Source organism: Oncorhynchus mykiss, chromosome Y, assembly GCF_013265735.2.
Source record: "Oncorhynchus mykiss isolate Arlee chromosome Y, USDA_OmykA_1.1, whole genome shotgun sequence".
In the NCBI taxonomy this organism is placed as follows: Eukaryota; Metazoa; Chordata; class Actinopteri; order Salmoniformes; family Salmonidae; genus Oncorhynchus; species Oncorhynchus mykiss.
Genome location: NC_048593.1, coordinates 18,805,557 through 18,827,442, shown reverse-complemented (window position 1 = coordinate 18,827,442; position 21,886 = coordinate 18,805,557). Strand labels below are relative to the sequence as shown.

Here is a 21,886-nt window from a genome sequence, read left to right as displayed (position 1 = left end):
ATGAGGAACGGCCATCACAGGGAGAGAACATAACATAGGAGAGGCATGCCACAAAGACTTCCTTTTCTCTGAGGTTGAAGAAAGTCAGGGAGCATCTCCTCTCTCTCACACACGCTAACACCCACAGAAACAAATGCACACACACATACACACACACACACACACACACACACACACACACACACACGGAAATAGCCAAAAGAATATATGGATTGGGTAAACACTAGCATTTACAAAGCCAATCAATGCTGACTCATTAACCTATCTAGACTGCCACAGAATTTCATCCTGCTCCACTACTTAGCATATAGACATTGTAGAGAAGATAGAGCCTGACTTCTCTTTCACACGTCCCAGGGTAACACATCACTATGGGTTCAGCACTCCAACATGGCAGCCACCAACAGATAGCTTGGGGGCGAGCTGCTAATGGAATGGAGAGAGGCCTGTATCGACCTTGTGCTACACAGCCTGATTCATTTCAGGAAGTACCATTGAAGCCTTAACAGTCTAAATGAATACATCAAGTTAGCCTTTAATGACTAATTGAACCTGGCATTTTGTGTTGGAAGCTAAATAGGACAGAACATGATGCAGGTTGGTCTGATTTCGAGTCTTTGTGGCAAGGGCGAGAAGGTAGAGAAGTCTACTTGGCTGGAGTGGAGCAGCGGGTAGAAGTCCATTCGATCAAATGGGGGCCCATACCTGTAAAAGGAAGGATCAACAGGGGAGGAGAAAGAGGAACACAACGGTTTCAAATTTGGGGTAAAACAATGCCCTCTTGTGTATGCAGTTACATCTAGGCTACTGTATCATTTATTTCAGAAGCATACGTGCCTAGAAACAGTTACGTAATGGCCTTATTTATATTGCCGCCAGTGTAGTGCCACTTTGTCTGCGAGACACCCGTTGGCGGTGGTATCCCCAGAGTTGGCCGTAGTTGAGCACTCTGCTCGTATGCACCTGTTCTTGCGTATCACTGCAAGCATCTGTGGCCTTCCAGTCAGCCTGGGCTGCAGTGGCTGGAGATGACAAACGTTGAGCTCAAAGAGTACAATATACCACGTAGACTGCTAGAAGCAGGAGTCAGCCATTCAATCAAGTGTGAGACATACTGGAAGATGAGTGGATATAGACGCAGATGTGCAATGCACCTCTGTTGTGTAATGCAATCTCCAAAGGCCAGATAAGTCAAGCTCTCCCCTCCTTCAACACAGACCACAATCTTATTTCTCACCATGAAGACCTTACAAAAAGATGTACTGAACAAAAATATAAACGCTACATGTAAAGTGTTGGTCACATGTTTCATGAGCTGAAATAAAAGATGACAGAAATGTTCCATACGAACAAAAAGTTTATTCCTCTCAAATTTTGTGCACAAAACAATACAAGACAATCCATCCACGTGACAGGTGTGGCATATCAAGAAGCTGATTAAACAGCATGATCATTACACAGGTGCACCTTGTGCTGTGGACAATAAAAGGCCACTCTAAAATGTGCAGTTCTGTCACACAACACAATGCCACAGATGTCTCAAGTTTTGAGGGAGCGTGCAATTGGCATGATGACTGCAGGAATGTCCACCAGAGCTGTTGCCAGAGAATTTAATGTTAATTTCTCTACCATAAGGTAGAGAATTTGTCAATACATCCAACCGGCCTCACAACCACAGACCAGGTGTAACCACGCTAGCCCAGGACCTCCACATCCAGCTTCTTCACCTGTGGGATCGTCTGAGACCAGCCACCTGGACAGCTGATGAAACGGTATTATTTCTGTACAAACTGTCAGAAACCATCTCAGAGATGCTCATCTGCATACCCCACCCCAATGCCATATTACAACTTACGTGTTGTGTGTGATAATTGCGTTGTATGCCTTGTGTCTGTGATATATAGGCCTAAAGGCCGAGACAATGAGAAGACGGAGACGGAATAAATTCAACCACACTGTTGTTTTATCACAAAACAGGATAGCAACCTCTGTCCGGTGAAGTCCATGACGCAAATTGCATGGAACAGACATGACCTACAGCATGGTCAAGTTAATGTTTCAGACAATTTCGGACCACTGAACAACTATTGATTTAGAACCACATAGAGTTAAGAAAACAGGAACTGCCTCCACTATTCCAGCACCATTTACACTTCAACATCATCAAATCACCTCTGCTTAGTCTAATACAGTGACAATTAAAAGATACCAAAAACAATTTAGTCCAATCAGCATGAGCTAAATATGATGTGGCTGTCCATGGTTCTGATTTCTGTTTGTGTGTGTGTGTGCTTGCGCATGCATTCACGCAAGTAGAAAAACATGTTGACTCAACCTACTTGCAGAGAAACGCCAATGCCATCCTCCTCTCTTTCATGTTGACGAAGCGGTCTATTACAGTACACACTTGTATTTTTTGCTGTCCTAGGCTACCTGGCTAAAATGCTTGCTCACTAGCCTAACTTCCATTCATGAGCAATGTTAGTTAACCTTCTATATCTAGCTACATATTGAACTTCTATCCTCTCAGGCCAAGGGCACAACAATGTATGAATTTATGGTTGGATCAGAATCGCCGTTATAATCATTGGCCAGTATGGAGAATTAAGTAAAACTACAAGTCCAAATTCCTATCTCCATCCATGGCTAATTTAGGAAAGGGACAATTTTAGCTAGCTAGCTAGCCATCTGAGAACAAGACAACGAGATGCAACAACATAAGTTGTTTCTGTTAATGACGTATGCTCTCAAAGCGATTTGATATACGAGACGCCACATCCAACCTGGCTTCCCCAGACACTTTTTTTCTTTCTTTCGCCAGGACCATTCACAGTTGAGCTCGCTCAGTCTAGCTCAACAATGATTGGCTATTTTTGCATACCTTTTTTGTCAAGGGAGGCCAAATGCTCACGGGCTTCCCTTGCATTCAATGCTATGGGTGACAACAATGTCATACTCGTTTGGACCAGACAGTATCAGATAGATGGCCTACACATAGAGAGACAGAGGGGCGCTGTTTCGCTCACTCAGATGCTTTCTCTTGTGAGATACATTCAGCCTCTTGCGAAATAAAGGAAAATTCTGAAACACAGAGACAAAAGATCAATTATTTGACATAATTTGTATTTTTCTGTGGAGGGGGGGGGGGGGGGGGCAGTAGCCTGGCATCCCTTTGCGTCCATGAATACAGGTCATGTGAAATCCATAGAGTAGGACATAATTCATTTCAATTGACTGATTTTCTTCTATGAACTAACTTGAAATTGTTGCATTTATATTTTTGTTCAGTATAATTTTACAATGCCCAAACTAAGATGATATTGAATGAATTGAGTAGGTTTCCAAAAGTATACCCTATTAACATGAAACATGCATGTAGTAGACCTAAATGTACATATTTGGATACCGGTCATGTAAGGAGAAGAGACTAAACCTTGCCCTTTAAAAGTGTCTCTCTCTAGGTCAGCGCTGTGTGTGCAAGTTTTTTATTAGCACTTCATTAACATTAATTAATTGCTTCCTTTCTCCTGGGCACAGCCACAATCAAAACTGGAACTAATAGAAATGAAGCAGAGAGCAAAAACATCCCACCCACCTACTCCTCTCCTGTTCCACTTTAACGTACACCCCATCTATGCTGAGCAGGAGACTTATTTGGGGCATTCGTATTCCCATCTCATAAGAAAGACGTCAGAGCAACTTAAAAGAAGTAGATGTACATTTTATTGACTTGTTCTGTACATAAAGGGTCATACCAGCACGGGTGTTAACCATGGGAAATATTAACACATGTAAATGGTATAAGAAAATAAAAAGGCACAATTTTTCATTTTGAATTAAGAATACAACATGGAGGCTCTCTTAAACACAGTAATACTTTTAATGCCTTGAGAGAAAAAAAATCTGGAGCAGGTTGAAAACATCTTCACCTAACAAAAACAAGAATTAGGATTGGTGTATTGCTTAATCAAATGGGTTAATATGAGAGGTTGAACAAGGAAAACCAAACTAGATTTGAAAGAATTTATTCCACAAATAATGTTAAAAAAATATATATTAAAAATGAAAAGTTAAATTCATACTTGGGAGGAAATTAGAACTGACAAAGCAGCATTTGACCAGGAAGAAAAACCTCAAGGCCAAGAAGTCATGCAGAGGCCACCAACAGGTATTTTTGTCTCCGTTTTTAGAAAGCGACCTTCGGTCTAATTTTCAGTCTAACAGCTGGCTAACATAATGAACAAAAACAGTACAGTTGGGACACGATTGATAGCTAGCTGTACAATGGTATTACTCTACCCAATGAAAAAGCTCAGGGGGATTGAGGGAAAGCACTCAGGGAGAGTAAGTCTGTTTTCTTCTTTACAGCAGAGATCTAGTAGAGCACTTTATCAGCGCGTGCACACACACATACACACACCTGAGAGCAGGACAGCTCTGGCATCACAACATCAGACATACCAAAGACAACCATGTTGTCTGCCCAGAACCTGTGCTCGACAGTAAACACCATCTACCAACAAGACAAAAGTGTAACCAATCACCACCATAGGGAACCTGGAGAGAGAGAAGAGGAAAGGATTGCTTGTGCGAAAGTTGCATTTTCAGTGAAAGGTATTGATGGGATGTCATTGGCTGGATGAAACCTTTGCCCGCCTCCCATGACCCATAACATTGGATGCAGGAGGCATCTGTCTCATAGAAAAGCCCTTACCCCTCAAAAGTATTTATAAGCCCTCTTATAACATTGGCTATAGCCTGGTCACAGCCATGCACTTACACTATGACAAACACCTTGCAGAACTCCTGAATTTATGGCACAAATAAAACAAAAAGATATCACACATGGCCATTTCACATGTTGTCTTGGGAAAACATAAATAAGGGAACTCTGTCGACTAGGTTCATGTCACTGAGGCTGTGGGCTATTCCACAAGGCAGGATCCATGTGGGCTTGTCCTCCTGTCCCTGTCTTGACACAGGCTGAGCTGAAAAGAGACTGATCCTCACACACACAGCAGTTGCCCTAAACAAGTAATGGTCTACCGGTGTGTATGTGTGGCTGTGGTTAAGGTACAACAGTGAATGATTGTTTGGTGAGAGACAGTTACCTGGCTGGTTCTAACCTCAGGCCACACCTGAAGCCCTCTATGCCTTTGCTCTCCTGACCTCAGTCAGTTCATGTGATGTTCAGTCACCTTTCACTCCCCCCCCCGCCCCTCTTTTGTGTTTTGTTTTACATTAGCCTCCTCCAATCCACAAGATGAAACACACAAGCAAGCTCTCAACAAATTCCCAAGTCTTCAAATGTAACAAAATATACACAACAAAAAAAATGACCAGGTAAGACATGGCGTCGTGGGAGCCATGGCAACACACATTAAAGGACATAAAGGCAAAAACCACAGACCAAACTGTAACCAAGTTGGCGATGTAGGAGTTTAGTTAAGTCTGTAGCTGTAAACAGTCAGAAAGCTGCACGATGGTTGGCGTGACAATAACAGGGAGCGCTGCGGTATAGCTTCAAGCAGGCAAGCGCGTAACCGTGGTGACACTGGCAGACAGGGTGGAGACAGCCAGCATTTTGGGTGTCACTGTAGAAGGGTTGGTTGGTTGGGGTCCAGGTCATTCACACTCATCTGGATTCAGGGGGTCTATTATTTTGACGTGGGTGAAGGGGAAGAGACCTCTCCGGCCGTTTACCTCTCCCTCCCACTGACCGCTGATGTTCATCCTCGTCACTTTGACTATATCACCCACCTGAGGAGAAATGGAGCATGGCGTTAGAAGAGTTTTCCTTAATAGCACAGAAAAATGGGGTGGAAAATGTAAGATAAGTGCCAACCGCAACTATCACATGATTTGGCCAACCCTTCATGTATTTGACACTGTACTATGGTTATGACAGGCTGAGCAGAAAGCCATAAATCGGATGCTTTGTGACACTGCGTGACCCCAAACTTCAGACCACATGCTATTTACTCAGGAGTAAATGTGGAAAGTTGGCATTGTTAAGAGGAAGATTAAAACCTGAAAGTGGAGGGAAGGCTTTAGATGTTGTAGAAACATTGGATCAGATGAGGCTTCATGGACATTGAAGTCATCCAGACCTATCGGCAATCGATAATCATAATCCTTCAGACAAATTCCTCAGCTTTAATACTGTCTTTTGCAATCAAAGCATGCTCTTCTTGCATAGTGAAAGAACATGTTAATGTAGTCAACATTTAAAAAGGTGCAATATGCACCAATCGCTCCATCATTTCCTGGTTGCGATAATTCTAATAGTAAGCTTAATTTCAGTTTGTGTGACAAAACAAGCAATGTATAGTGTAGAGAATCATTGTACCAGCTAAACCACTGAAATATATTGTGTACAAAAACCGAAAGTAAAAGTAGTAAACACTACATTTAAAAACAGGAAGCATAGAAATGAGTACATAGAACAGATCTCCTGCTTAAGACTTGCTTTCAATGAAGAATGACAGATCTATAAATCACATTTATGTGAATTGGGTCAGGTCGACCAAAAAGCTTTAGTAGAACTAATCTGACTACAAAGATTACAAAGTAATGGGTGAATGGGGTTCTGCTTAACCCCTGTGTAAAATCCCAATGTATAGGCTACTAGCACTTTCTTCATATCAGAAATGATTCTGTTGTGTGGTGATACAATTTTCCTAAACTGATTTTGCAAATGGTCCTTATCATTACAATGTAAATTTGGTTAAGAATAACTTTAATATATTTTCAATAATAAAACCTTAGTAATAACCAGATTTCAGTAAGCCTATCTGTAATAAGAGTGGGTGGGTGGTAGATCACAGGGTATATTCCTCCCTTCAGATGGAGTCAGAATAATGACTTTGTTTCCGGAAGCAGATAGGCCCCAAAATAGACTGCTGCTAAATTGTAGGTTTCTGCAGTAGGAAATTACCTACTCTAAGTAATTCAGAGAGTGAAAGAGATCACATTAGTGAGTGTGTGAGAGGAAGCGAGAGTGAGCGAGCGATGAGAAGACTAGAAAAAAAGAGACAGAGAGAGATGAAGTGTAAAAGACTAATAACAAAACACTTTACACATATGGACCAGTGGAGGCTCCTCAGAGGAGGACTAGGGTTGACCCAATTTTTGGAATTGACACGTTTACAGAGCGCGCAACCTAGGCTACACTTGTGAGAAACAAATTTTGGTTAATTTCATTCCATTTACGTGTTGGCAATTTATTAATTGTGTTTTGTTTGGAGCGCTCCTGTCAATGTTGAGTAAGGTGCACCTGACTACTCATAGAAGTAGGCCTAGGCTACCAGGCCTGCGTGCAAACGTAGGCTTATAAATGTGCCCATTTGGGAATCTAATAGCATTTCTGACTGTCTTAACTCAGCACTACTGAGCTGTGGAGCCTCTCAAAGCCATATTTAGCTTCAGCTCAAACAGCAAGTAAACAAAGTCTGTGTATACATCCAATGACAATGCTTCCTTAATGTAGAATATGAAAAAACATTCCAGCTCTCTCCCTTTCAATAACCACTGTGTGAAAGAGAAAACAAATGTAATGCTCTGATATAGTGGGTGGAAAAGTCAGAAAATATCTGATTACTTCTTATCCTACACGCAAATAGCCTACAGCTGTGCCTATCCAGAGCTCACCAGCATGGTTAACTGAGGGTCCAGAATATTTTATACAATGTTGTAAGTTTGTTAGCACAAGCTTAAGGCCTGACCAAATTGATACAATGTTTCAAGTTCCTTGCAGACAAGCCAGGAGTAGCCAAAGTTATTTATTTTTCAAAATCAGGATATTTTCTACCTTCAGGCTGCAATGTTTTTATTTGTTAGCTTTATCTAGGATATTTTTACAAAGTTGGCAATGGAAGTTACTTTTAGACTTGCATAATTTTCATAGAATTTCATTATTAAATCACATGACAATGACTGAGATACGAAGACTATCATAAAATAAACTATTCCACAAAAATGTGCATATGAAAATCATAACTGGCACGCAGATCGATAGAACTGACAAGATAAATTGGCACTCCAAGTGGAAAAGGTTGCCAACCCCTGGTGTACGTAGCCTATTACCGGCAACTTTGGGAGCGTAATATGGAATTTGTGAAAGACAGCAGAAGATGGTTCGGGAACAGGGTATTTAAAAAAATTCTGGTTAGGCTCTTGATTTCTGGCTCCCTCGAATGAATTGTGCGTCTTAATTATTTAATCAGTGTGCTTAATGCATCAGACAAGCGCAGTAGCCTACATATAGTTGATGTTATTAAAACACATAGGGGTGTGTCTTTATATGGAAAAATACACTTTGGCTAAAACGATTGGTTGAAAGAAGTTGGCAGGTTTTTTTGTGGGGGTCAGGGACAGCCCTAGGGAGGACTATACTCCTAAGTGAATATCAGAAAAATTGTGAAATATATGTTTTAAAGTTAACCTTTTTAGATAGAACTAGAAATATATTCACGTCACCAAATATTTGATTAAAACACACTGTGCTGCAATGAAGGTCTACAGTAGTCTCAACAACACTGTAGGGTAGCTCCATGGCATGGCCAGAGGACAGCTAGCTTCTGTCCTCCTCTGGGTACATAGACTTCAATATAAAACTTAGGAGGCTCATGGCTTTCACCCCATTCCATAGACTTACACAGTGATTATGACAACGTCCGGAAGACGTCCTCCATCTGATCGGAGCTCTTGCAGCATGAACTGACATGTCCACCAAATCAAAAGATCAGAGAATCTAGCACTGAAAGCATAAGCTACAGCTAGCTTGCACTCCAGTGCATAAGATGTGGTGAGTAGTTGACTCAAAGAGAGAGAGAATGATAGTTGAACAGTTTTGAACAAATTCATTTATTCCCAAATTAAGGAGAAGCAGAGAGAGCTACAGAACCAGTCAAAAGTTTGGACACCTACTCATTCAAACGTTTCTTTATTTTTAAAATGTTTTTCTACATTGAAGAATTATTGTGAAGACATCAAAACCCTAAAACACCACATAAGGAATCAAAACATATTTTAGATTCTTCTATGTAGCCACCATTTGCCTTGATGACAGCTTGGCACTCTCACATCCAGCTTCATGAGGAATGCTATTCCAACAGTCCTGAAAGAGTTTCCACATATGCTGAGCACTTGTTGGCTCTTTTCCTTCACTCTGCGGTCCAACTCATCCCAAACCATCTCAATTGGGTCGGGTGATTGTGGAGGCCAGGTCATCTGATGCAGCACTCCATCAGGCTCCTTCTTGACCAAATAGCCTTTACACAGCCTGGAGGTGTGTTTTGGGTCATTGTCCTGTTGAAAAACAATCCAAACCAGCTGCGCGCGTGCGCCATCGTGCATACATTTATTTTGTCTCCCCACACCAAACACGACACGCAGGTTAAAATATCAAAACAAACTCTGAACTAATGACATTAATTTGGGGACAGGTCAAAAAGCATTAAACATTTATGGCAATTTAGCTAGTTAGCTTGCACTTGCTATCTCATTTGTCCTATTTAGCTAGCTTGATGGTTTTTGCAACGAAACTTGAAGAAACTTTCAAAGTTCATGAAATGTTCCAGATTGAGTGACCTGTCTTAAAGTAATGTCTTAAAGTAATGATGGACTGTCATTTCTCTTTGCTTATTTGAGCTGGTCTTGCCATAATATGGACAAGGTCTTTTACCAAATAGGGCTATCTTCTGTATACCACATGTACCTTGTCACAACACAACTTATTGGCTCATTAAGAAGAAAATAAATTCCACAGATGAACTTTTAGCTTCTTATGGCTGCAGGGGCAGTATTGAGTAGCTTGGATGAAAGGTGCACAGAGGTGCCCATATTCAACGGCCTGTTCCTCAGTCAATAGTTGCTGATATTAGCATATTATTATTAGTATTGGATAGAAAACTCTGAAGTTTCTAAAACTGTTTGAATTATGTCTGAGTATAACAGAACTCATATAGCAGTCAAAAACCTGAGAAATTCCACTTCCTGTTTTTTCTTTCTGGGGGTGGCAGATTTTCAACCAAGCTCTCATTGAAATTACAGCGAGATATGGATGAGTTTTCACTTCCTACGCCTTCCACTAGATGTCAACAGTCAATTGAACTTTGTCTGATGACTAATGTGAAGGGGGGGTCAAATGAGACAGGAAATAGTCACCACTTCCACGAGTTGACCATGCATTCACCATACGCGTTCACAGGGGAAGGCCCTGCGTTCCACCGGTCATCTGAAGTCATTCTAATTCTCCGGATGGAACGTTATTCAAGATATATGTAAACAACATTATAAAGATTGATTCAGTACATCGTTTGACATGTTTCTACTGACTGTTACGGAACTTTTGGACATTTCGTCACGTTATAGTGGACGCGCTTTGTGACTTTGGAATTGTTTACCAAACGCTCTAATCAAAGTAGCTAATTGGACATAAATAACGGACATTTTCGAACAAATCAAGCATTTATTGTGGACCTGGGATTCCTACGACTGCAATCTGAGGTAAGGAAACATTTATCATGTATTTTCTGGTTTCTGTTGACTAATACATGGCGGCTAATTTGGTTAATGTTCTGAGCGCCGTCTCAGATTATTGCATGGGTTGCTTTTTCCATCAACTTTTTTTGAAATCTGACACAGTGGTTGCATACCTCTTGAAGCTAGGGGGCACTATTTTTATTTTTGGAAAAATAACGTTCCCAAAGTAAAACGGACTATTTCTCAGGATCAGATGCTAGAATATGCATATAATTGACAGCTTAGGATATAAAACACTCTAAAGTTTCCAAAACTGTAAAAATATTGTCTGTGAGGATAACAGAACTGATATTGCAGGCGAAAGCCTGAGAAAAAACCAATCAGGAAGTGACTCTTATTTTGAAAGCTCTGTGTTCCTATGCATCCCTATTGACCATTGAAAGGGATATCAACCAGATTCCTTTTTCTATGGCTTCCCTAATGTGTCTAGAGCCTTTAGACATAGTTTCAGGCCTTTATTTTGAAGAACTAGCGTGAACGACCACATTATGTAAGTGGTCAGGTGGGGGCTCTCAGAGTGATTTTTGCGGAAAAGAGAGAGGCCAACTGTCCCGGTTGATATATTATCGAATAGATATTTGAAAAACACCTTGAGGATTGATTATAAAAAATATGTTTGCCATGTTTCTGTCGACATTATGGATATAATTTGGAATTTTTGTCTGCCTTGTCATGACCGCTATTTCCGGTGGATTCCTGGGCATAACGCACCAAACTAACGGAGGTATTTGGATATAAAAAATATCTTTATGGAACAAAAGGAACATTTGCTGTCTAACTGGGTGAAAACTAATGTTGTGAGTGAAAACATCCGAAGATCAAAGGTAAACGGTTAATTTGATTGCTTTTCGTTACCAAGCTTCCTGATGCTAAGTGTACATAATGCTATGCTAGGCTATCGATAAACTTACACAAACGCTTGTATTGCTTTCACTGTAAAGCATAATTTCAAAATCTGAGACGACAGGGTGATTAACAAAAAGGCTAAGCTGTGTTTCGCTATATTTCACTTGTGATTTCATGAATATGAACATTTCTAGTAATATTTTTTGACTGTTGCGCTATGCTATTCAGCATTGCTGATGACAAATATACCGGATGCGGGATGGGTAGTTCTAAGAGGGAGAGCTATATCTATAATTCCATGTGTATAACTTGTATTATCAACTACATTTATGATGAGTATTTCTGTTGAAACGATGTGGCTATGCAAAATCACTTGATGTTTTTGGAACTAGTGAATCTAATACGCCAATGTAAACTTCTTTTTTTTTTTATACAAATATGAATCTTATCAAACAAAACATGCATGTATTGTGTAACATGAAGTCCTATGAGTGTCATCTGATGAAGATAAAATTCATCACTAACCTTGAATTATCTTTATTTCTGCTTTTTGTGAATGCTATATTTAGCTGGAAAATGGCTGTGCTTATTGTGGTTTGGTGGAGACCTAACAATCATTTGTAGTGTTTTTGCTGAAAAGCATTATTTGAAATTGGACACTTTGGTGGGATTAACAACGAGAATAGCTTTAAAATGGTATGTTTAGGAATTGTAATTATGAGATTTCTGTGGTTTGAATTTGGCGCCCTCTATTTTCACTGGTAGTTGTCATATCGATCCCGTTAGTGGGATTGCAGCCATAACAAGTAACAAGGCACACCTGTTAATTGAAATGCATTCCAGGTGACTACCTCACGAAGCTGGTTGAGAGAACGCCAAGAGTACACAAAGATGTCAAGGCAAAGGGTGGCTACTTTGAAGAATCTCAAATATATTTTGATGTTTAACACTTTTTTGGTTACTACATGATTCCATGTGTTATTTCATCGTTTTGAGGTCTTCACTATTATTCTACAATGTAGAAAATAGTAACAATAAAGAAAAACCCTGGAATGAGTAGGTGTGTCAACTTTTGACTGGTACTATATACTGAACAAATACATAAAAGCAACAAGTAAAAAGTGTTGGTCCCATGTTTCGTGGGCTGACATAAAAGATAGGCAAAATGTTCCATACTCACAAAAATCTAATTTCTCTCAAATGTTGTGCACAAATTTGTTTACATCCCTGTTAGTGAGCATTTCTCCTTTGCCAAGATATACCAGCCACCAGACAGGGGTGGCATACCCAGAATTTGACTAAACGGCATGCCCATTACACGGGTGCACCTTGTGCGGGGGGGAATAAAAGGCCACTCTAAAATGTGCAGTTGCATCACAATACAGGTGTCTCAAGTTCAGGGAGCGTGAAATTGGCATGATGACTGCAGAGCTGTTGCCAAAGAATTTTATGTTAATTTCTCTACAGAGAATTGGGCAGTACATCTAACCGGCATCACAACCGCAGACCACGTGTAACCACGCCAGCCCAGGACCTCCACATCCGGCTTCTTCACCTGCAGGATCGTCTGAGACCAGCCACCTGGACAGCTGATGAAACTGAGTTTGCACAACTGAAGAATTTCTGCACGAAGTGTCAGAAACCATCTCAGGGACTCAGGGACATCTGTGTACTCGTCGTCCTCGCCAGGGTCTTGATGTCAACGTTGTGAAAAGAGTGCCCCATGGTGGCAGTGGGGTTATGGTATTGGCAGGCATGAGCTACGGACAACGAACACAACTGCATTTTATCAATGGCATACTGAATGCACAGAGATACTGTGCATTGTCGTGCCATTCATCCGCCGACATCACATGATAATGCACAGCCCCAAGTTACAAGGATCTGTACACAATTTGTGGATACAGACAATGTACCAGTTCTTACTTGGCTTGCATTCTCACCAGGCATGTCACCCATTGAGCATGTTTGGGATGCTCTGGATCAACATGTATCAACAGTGTGATCCAGTTCCCGCCAATATCCAGAAACTTTGCACAGACATTGATCAGGAGTGGGACAACTTTCCACAGGCCACAATCAACAGCCTGATCAACTCTATGCGAAGGAGATGTGTTGCGTTGCATGAGGCAAATGGTGGTCAAACCAGATAATGACTCGTTTTCTGATCCACGCCTATACTTTAAAAAAAAAGAAGGTACCAACAGATAAATATCTGTATTCCTAGCCAAATGAAATCCATAGAGGTGGGCCTAATAAAATTATTTAAATTGACTGATTTCCTTATATGAAGTGTAACTTTGTAAAATATTTTAATTGTTGCATGTTGCGTTTTATTTTTTTGTTCAGTGTAGCTGCGAAAAGGAATTATATATACACAATGAGCAAAGTGATCATGCTGTTTTTATGTGGCTGCTATGAAAGTGAACTGTGTTTGCGTGTCATCAGGGGTGTATTCATTCCACTGATTCTGTTGAAAAATGTTTCTTAAACAAAAGCAACAGAAAGCAGATAAAAATGCCTGAATTTGTCCAACAGAAACTCACACTGTTGGACTAATGATTACACCCTAGATCAGCTAGATGCAGGCAAGAGTGTGCAAAGCAGTATTGAATGTGTCACTATCACCTTGATTATTCAAAATTCTCTAGAACTGTGTACCTACGTTATAAACTTTAATTCATAAGCTAGGTTGTAGCAACCTGATAATGTGTAACACAAAGCTAACACAATATCATGTAGTAGCCTAAACCTATCCATGTTACAGACTTGGGTGAATGGAATATGAATAAGTCAACCAATATGCTGTAACAGAAATAAGACCATGCTCATAAATGCTTAAAGTGTGTGTATGAAGAGTGGATGTGTGATGAGTGGGTGTTTGAGGACAGTGCAGCAACACCAGGGGGAAGTCCCCAACAAACTTGTACCCACCAGAGGCCTGCTGTGGAAACACGGATGCACCATGAGCAGAACCTCTAAATGAGAGATGGTTAACTTTAGTGTGGAGGTCTAGTTCTAGCTACTGATGACTAATGCTGCAGATCTCTCTCTCTCCCTCTGAAAATGTGCACTATGACTAATGGCACATTTGACAACATGCTAATCTCCAATCAAAATACTGCTACAGTCGAGGGCTGTGGGTGAAAGGAGACTGGACATTACCTACAGATGTTCATACCAAAACAATACATTCAAAGTCATGAAATAAGTCACCTGAGTTAGGAGGAGTGACCATTGCCTCAGGTGGTGTGATGGAAACTATAGTCAGAGAGACGAGGACAAAAGCTGAGAGATTCTGATGTGGAGCCACAGCAGTTTCCATGATTACATCAGATGACTTAATCCAAGGTGGTGGAAGCTACCGTAATACCCCATTTTTCTCCACTGACTCAAACTCTGCTGAATTCTGGGGGAGGATGGTAATCCAAGGCATTAGTCAGCCTTGCTCTAGTTTGTGAAAGTGGTGGTGCAATTCACACAACCCGACTCTCTTTCTGGCAGATGGGAATTTAAACGCAAACCTTCCATCTGCTCTGGAGGATACATGATGAGAACAAACTGACCTGACTCACAAAACACATCCCTCTAATTATTGAATAATCTCAGGATCTCTCTCTCTCTCCCAGAGCAAGAGGTCTACAGAGAATAATCAAGAGAGTTGACTTCAATGGTTAAACAGATCAAAAATGAAGTTTGAGTGGTGGCGTTAGATACCCACTTGGCATGTCATCGGCCCTAGCTTCCCCCTGTGGGGTACCCTGGCGGGAGTTAGGCATTATCCGAATTTTCATATTCTCATGCAGTCCTTCCTCTCATACCGGGATTTACAGTATTAACGGCTTAGTACACAAGGGGTCACCAAAACTCAAAAAAGCCTATTACCAGAATGCTAACAAAATCAGCACAAGTAATAATGAATTTCCATGGAGGCTGCTTGCTAAATATGCTCACGAGCGCAAGCAAAAATAAACGAATTGCAAAAACAGGCAATCAGCTTATAAAGTGGGTGTCACTAGGGCAATGGGCCTTCTATCAAAAGACAGCGCTCTGACTGATGTGTAGCTAGCTTACTTTTCTCTGCTAAAACATTTTGAAATGTAGCCGTTTACATTTTTTTCTATGATACACATTAGAAATACGATGGCCACGCATCATGTTTGGCAAAAAAAACCTTGCTTTTTCATTGTAAGCTCATTTACTTGTGTGGCTGCCAGCCAAATAGTGTTGCACTTCTGTTGGCATCTGGTGACAATGAAGCTATTTTCTGCCAAATGTGTTGCACTAATATATTTTCTGTGAAGATAAACTATACTTGCACGTCAGGCGAAATGAAAAACGCAATCTGCTTTATCTCCTAACGCATTGTACAATTTGACTGCAGGTATTTACTTAAAAAGTAGCTAACAATATAGAAATGTATTGAAAAACAGTTTCAACAGCATTGAAAAACCACCTTGTGGCTATTTCCAAATACCCCGGTATGTGGTATACCGCCCAAGCCTAGCGGGTGGCTCTTGAGGATGAGCTTAACAAATAGAGAGAGGAGCCCAGAGAGCTCAAAGCCACCCACCTCAGCATTTATACTCCAAAAAAAGCTGACAACTTTGCACTTCCTCACAAAATATCTACACAGACTGATTGATGGAATCTATACCACTGGTCAGGAGAAGAGAGCAGAGAATAGGAGGAGAAAAGGGAGGAAAGGAGATTACTTAAAAATGAGGGATGCAAGACAGAATATGCTTGCTGCATCAGAACTGTCTCAAACACAACTGTATTTAAATGACCTGATACATAATATTTGGCACAATGTGTACTGTGGCTGCAGGCTATAGTTCCTGACAAACTACAATGCAGATTCCACAGTACCAGCTCATTAAATCTAATAAAATGTACACAACATAGTGAACCAACTAATCAAATATGAGAATAGGGGACAACTGGGAGCATTTAGGCCTCCCTTCACAAAGCCATACTAGAACAGAAAGTGAGGAACTCCTACCTCTAGAGCCAGGGCAGTCTTGTCATATGCACAGGGCACTCGTTTCTGAATGGCCTTAGCCACGACTGGCCCGTTCTGCATGGAGGGTAGGGGGGTGATGACTGCTCCAGGGGTGCCAGGAGGCAGGGGCGAGGGCGTCTGAGGCTGGGCGTAAGCGTGGGCCGGCTCTGGGATGCCATAGCTGTTGGAGTTGCGGGAGCTGTGAGGAGGCTGGCCAGGGTGAGGGGAGGGTCGCACCAGCTTTTCCACGTAGGGCACAGGGATCATGCCCACTCGGCCCTCCTTGCTCTTGGCGCTCCACCACTGCTCCTCAGGCTTCTCCAGGATGATCAGGATCTCCCCCTTTTTGAAGGGCAGGTCCTCAGTGTCGCTGCCCGTGAAGTCGTACAGAGTTCGCACGTACTCCAGGTTGTCCTCTAGACCCCCCATCGTCTGAATGGGTCCGGTGCCTATCGCTGTGTTAGGGTACCTGGGCAGGAGGGTGAGGATAAAATACAGATTAACATGTAGATTTTCAAAAGACTGTTTCAAGATAATATTAAAAAGTTTTACTGCTGAACTACTGAAACCATCAGCTGACAAGCTGGAAATATATACATTCCTCTCACAAAACAGCAGTCACTACAGTTTTTAAAGTGTGACCCTCTTTGTGAACACACAACTAGACAAGGTTCAAATGGTTATGCAGCAACAATAACTCAAACCGGCAGAAGCACTGGAAAGAACTACACAATTCCTTGTTAGACTTGTCATTACAAGAGAGGTCAATCCGGTCACTTATTCATTAAGTATAAGCCTGGTAGCCTATAGTTTGTGATTGAAATGTGGTACAACCATCAGAATCGGTTTCTAATAGGTCAATCACATACCAGGAAATGTGTCAAACAATTGGAATTCTAAATATCTTGCAAACCTAAGTCCTAATTGCATTTAACTGCATTCCTTTGAGTGGTTTGTGGTCGCAGGTGCAGCCTATGAATGACAGTTCCTTACCTGGGGGCAGGTTCTATCAGTGTAGTCGTATCCAGGTAGTGGATTTTGTAGAATTCCAAAAGAGCTGGGAGGTGCTCGAATTCTTGGTCACCGATCTTGAACCTCTTGCTTGGCAAGGAGTTGATGATATAGTGGGACACTTTGGAGTTTTCAGATACTGACAGCACATAGTCGCCAGGGCAGGTAGAGGAATCCCGAACCAAAAACATGCCATGCCTCTGTCCTTGTAATCTATTCTGCGCCTCCTGTCTCGACACCGGCCCAAAATACCAACTGGACCGGTCCGATGAATCAAACCGTGCAGATGACATATTTGATCTAAATTAAATTAACTCAATATAGAAATAACAAATATATTAGTTTAAACAATAAATAAATAAAAATACACTAGTTACCTAAATAAGCTAGATAGATAGATAGATAGATTACGATGCGAAACCGATTTTCACAACTAAAGGTTGAAGATCCAGGGCAGGGCAAGCCGTCGCCCTATACTCGTCTTGAATCAATTTCTAGCCGAAGGCTGCAGGTTTCAGCTAGCTACATCCAATAGAAACGTTACCTGGCGTTTCAGAGACAGGCTGTGACTAGCTTGAGCCAACTTCGAAGCATAATGTTTCTACGTTTATTGTCAATGATAAATGCCAGATCTCGGTGTCAAACTACGAGAAGTGACACACATTTAGAATGCCTGGCTGCAACAATGATCAATCAAGGTTCCCCTTTTCGTTCCCTCTTCCGAAAAAAATATAATCGTATCGATGTCATGAAACAATATATATCCAGTCACTGTCTAAATGAGAACAGAAAAGGTCGCCTCACTACTAGATTAAACGAATCTCCATGTCGAAACAATGTTGCAAATAGCTGAGCGCTGGAGCCTAAATTGTAATTGTTGAATTTCTTGGTCGAACATTGGCACGATTCGCGGAAATATATTTTAAAAATCCTATTCTGGAGTCCCGACAGACTTTTGAGGCAGTAACAAAAATGGCGGCCTGCAACACGTCTTCCCACAAAATTAATTCACTAAATAGTGACTCCGCTCCAATGCATGCATTTTTAGCCACAAAAATGTAGAGTTTGTTGCGTATATTTGGATCCTCTGGAAAGTTGAATAATAGGGTCCCTCTATAATTGTCTTTCCCTTCTTTATACTCGGCTCCACTCCTCCTGCCTGATGGAGTCCGAGACCGAAAAATGGCGGCTAGAGGGCGGGTCTGTGCGCTCCCAGCCTTTCGAGTTCTACTAGCTAGCACAGCCACAAAGTCAAAAGGGCTAATATTTTTTTTTTTTTAAATAAAAACAAACATTTGCTTTTTAGTCTTTACGATTGGGTTTTAAAATCATATGTTAAGAAAATAAATTGTAGAAATAGGCGGAGTGTATATGATTGTGTCAACCAAGTATATTTTCACGTCACTGACACCTCGCGCGAGCGCTACGGAAGAGGAAGACAGAGGCCCAACTCGACGGGAAATCTTTCTTCCTCCAGCAGGTAGCGTTTTTCCGTTGTTTCGCCCACCAAGCAAAGAGTTTCGTTTGGAGGTCAATAGTGGTTTCCATCCAATTGGCGACACATTTTCATGCGAATATTCTAAAATCCGCATAAAAATAATATTTCCCCATCAAACATGTGGATACAAGTATGTGCGTGAGGAAGTAGGCCACATTAAACTATATTTTGCGGGTGAATTCGGATGTTCTAAATATAAAATTAGATTCCATCGCATTTTCAAATCTACCGCATTTTCAAATCTATCTCACAAAATAATGTTGCGTTATATAGCGAGTGTGCCACCTCCGGTATTGGCAGTTAAATTCTTGCCAATATTGCGTGTAATAGCCTTCATGATGAGATTATTATGGACAAAAGAGAGATTATTTTGTCAAATGGCAACCAAACATCGATTATCATGTCACCAGAATAAGACCCTCGATATTTATTGGAAAGGACCATCAAGCTCATCACCTTGCACTTTCACCACCATGTGAAGTTCATTATTATTTAGTTCGTATGTAGCCTAATAAACTGCATGCTTTACTGAGGAGTCGTTGTGGGAATACCGCGCAACATGTTATCACGTGACTCCAAAGTGTTTCCACCGACATTTCTCACATAGGTTTTTATTTGATCAAATAGAAGTGTCATAAGGTTTCAGTTATGAGTGTACTGATATAAATAGGACACCTTAAATCCAGGCAACTTGATTGTTGACTTGATTCATGATGATGACTGCTAGCTAAGATTTTGAAAGTATGACGTTGACATCATACAGGCTGTGTATGTTTTGGTTTTACAAAGATGTGTAAATAATAACATCCAACCAATTAACTGCATACATTTTTTGCCAATCCTCAGTTCCAAACATGTATTTTTCTTCTCTTTGCACATGATATATTTCCCTGCGCGCATATGGCACACAGTTGGTGGTCAGAGCACGTCTCTAGAGCCACTGAGCCGGAGGAGCGTGTATTAATCCTGCTGTAGGCCTAGGACTCATTGCGGCCAGCACTATCATGGCAAACGAACGAATAACATTAACGAGTCAATCAGAAAGACATATCGTGACTCTCGAGTCAGTAAAAAGAGTCGTTCAAAAATAACTAATCTTTCGCAAACTGCACATCACTAGCATTTCTGCTCAAGCACGGCCAACAGCAGTAGGGTACAGATTTTCATGCGAATATTGTAGAATCTGCATTAAAAAATATGTGCATTTTCCTACTGGTATTTCCACCAAATGGACTTGTTGCATAAAAATCAGTGCGTGATGAGGTAATGCACACAACTTAAGCAAAAAGTAGTCTACGTTTTCTTGTAGTCCTACCGATTTAAAAATCTAAAGTTGAACATGTTTCCATGGCTTTTTCAACTCTGATAGTTTTGTCACAAAAACTGTTGTTAAATAGCAAATGTGCCTACTCTGGTCTTGGCACATGCACTCTAGCCAACAGCTTGCAGATGCTGGTAGGCCAGTATACACTGCATGGTTTCCCTGACTTCTCTGATCCACCTCTAGCAGACACCATTCTGTATACTTCTGGCCCATCTTTGGACACTGTGTTAACTAACCTCCAGACGAACTCTCCTTCCGTGGCCTCCAACTGCTCTTAAATGCAAGTAAAACTAGATGCATGCTTTTCAACTGATCGCTGCCCGCACCTACCCGCCCGTCCAGCATCACTACTCTGGACTGTTCTGACTTAGAATATGTGGACAACTACAAATACTTAGATGTCTGGTTAGATTGTAAACTCTACTTTCAGACTCACATTAAGCATCTCCAATCCAAAATTAAATCTAGAATCGGCTTCCTATTTCGCAACAAAGCATCCTTCAGTCATGCTGCCTAACACCCTCGTAAAACTGACTATCCTACCGATCCTTGACTTCGGCGATGTCATTTACAATATAGCCTCCAACACTCTACTCAGAAAATTGGATGCAGTCTATCACAGTGCCATCCGTTTTGTCACCAAAGCCCCATATACTACCCACCACTGCGACCTGTACGCTTTCGTTGGCTGGCCCTCGCTTCATATTCGTCGCCAAACCCACTGGCTCTAGGTCATCTATACGTCTTTGCTAGGTAAAGCCCCGCCTTATCTCAGCTCATTGCTCACCATAGCAGCACCCACCCGTAGCACACGGTCCAGCAGGTATATTTCACTGGTCACCCCCAAAGCCAATTCCTCCTTTGGCCGCCTTTCCTTCCAGTTCTCTGCTGCCAATAACTGGAACGAACTGCAAAAATCACTGAAGCTGGAGACTAATATCTCCCTCTCTAACTTTAAGCATCAGCTGTCAGAGCAGCTCACAGATCACTGCAACTGTACATAGCCCATCTGTAAATAACTCATCCAGCTACCTCATCCGCATACTGTTATTTTTTTGTTGTTGCTCCTTTGCACCCCAGTATCTCTACTTGTACATTCATCTTCTGCATATCTATCACTCCAGTGTTTAATTGCTAAATTGTAATTATTTTGCCACTATGGCCTATTTATTGCCTTACCTTCCTCAACTTACCTCATTTGCACACACTGTATGTATACTTTTCTATTGTGTTATTGACTGTATGTTTATACCATGTGTAATTAATTATGTGTTGTTTTTGTCGCACTGCTTTGCTTTGTCTTGGTCAGGTCGCAGTTGTAAATGAGAACTTGTTCTCAGCTGGCCTACGTGGTTAAATAAAGGTAAAATAAAAAAATAGCCATAGTGAGACCATACACCATATAATTGCGTGACTCCAAGTTGAATTGGATATGATGGTTATTATATCGATATTTGCGCATAAAGGCGTTTCCACCCTAATTTCTGGCATAATTCATTTTAATGACACAAAAAGATAGCACCAGGTCGAGCAAAAATTGATGTACACATTTATAATATTGTACCGAAACTTCCTGTTTCCATCACAGCTGTCATGATTTTTTAATTCTGGAATGACTTGGCATAAAAACTCATCATGTAGACTAGCCTACCAGCAC

The 21,886-nt window shown here is 41.2% G+C and overlaps 1 protein-coding gene across 1 annotated transcript; it reads right to left on the bottom strand.

Annotated features, from left to right (window-relative positions):
• Nucleotides 1-3,700: 3,700 nt before the first annotated feature.
• LOC110509747 (crk-like protein) lies at nucleotides 3,701-18,631 on the bottom strand. The gene is made up of 3 exons (XM_021590830.2): nucleotides 17,390-18,631; nucleotides 16,397-16,865; nucleotides 3,701-5,760 (listed from the first exon to the last, which is right to left on the bottom strand). The coding sequence occupies exons 1-3, from the start codon at nucleotides 17,698-17,700 to the stop codon at nucleotides 5,626-5,628; spliced, it is 915 nt and encodes a 304-aa protein (XP_021446505.1). The 5' UTR covers nucleotides 17,701-18,631; the 3' UTR covers nucleotides 3,701-5,625.
• Between the last annotated feature and the right edge of the window lie 3,255 nt (nucleotides 18,632-21,886).

Bases quoted from the DNA above. Each gene is read 5' to 3' on its own strand.
- LOC110509747 (XM_021590830.2), bottom strand. From the start codon at position 17,700: ATGTCATCTGCACGGTTTGATTCATCGGACCGGTCCAGTTGGTATTTT. The intron at 16,866-17,389 runs GTAAGGAACTGT...CCTCCTGCCCAG, and splicing joins CTGATAGAACCTGCCCCCAG to GTACCCTAACACAGCGATAG. The intron at 5,761-16,396 runs GTAGGAGTTCCT...ATTTCTCCTCAG, and splicing joins AGACTGCCCTGGCTCTAGAG to GTGGGTGATATAGTCAAAGT.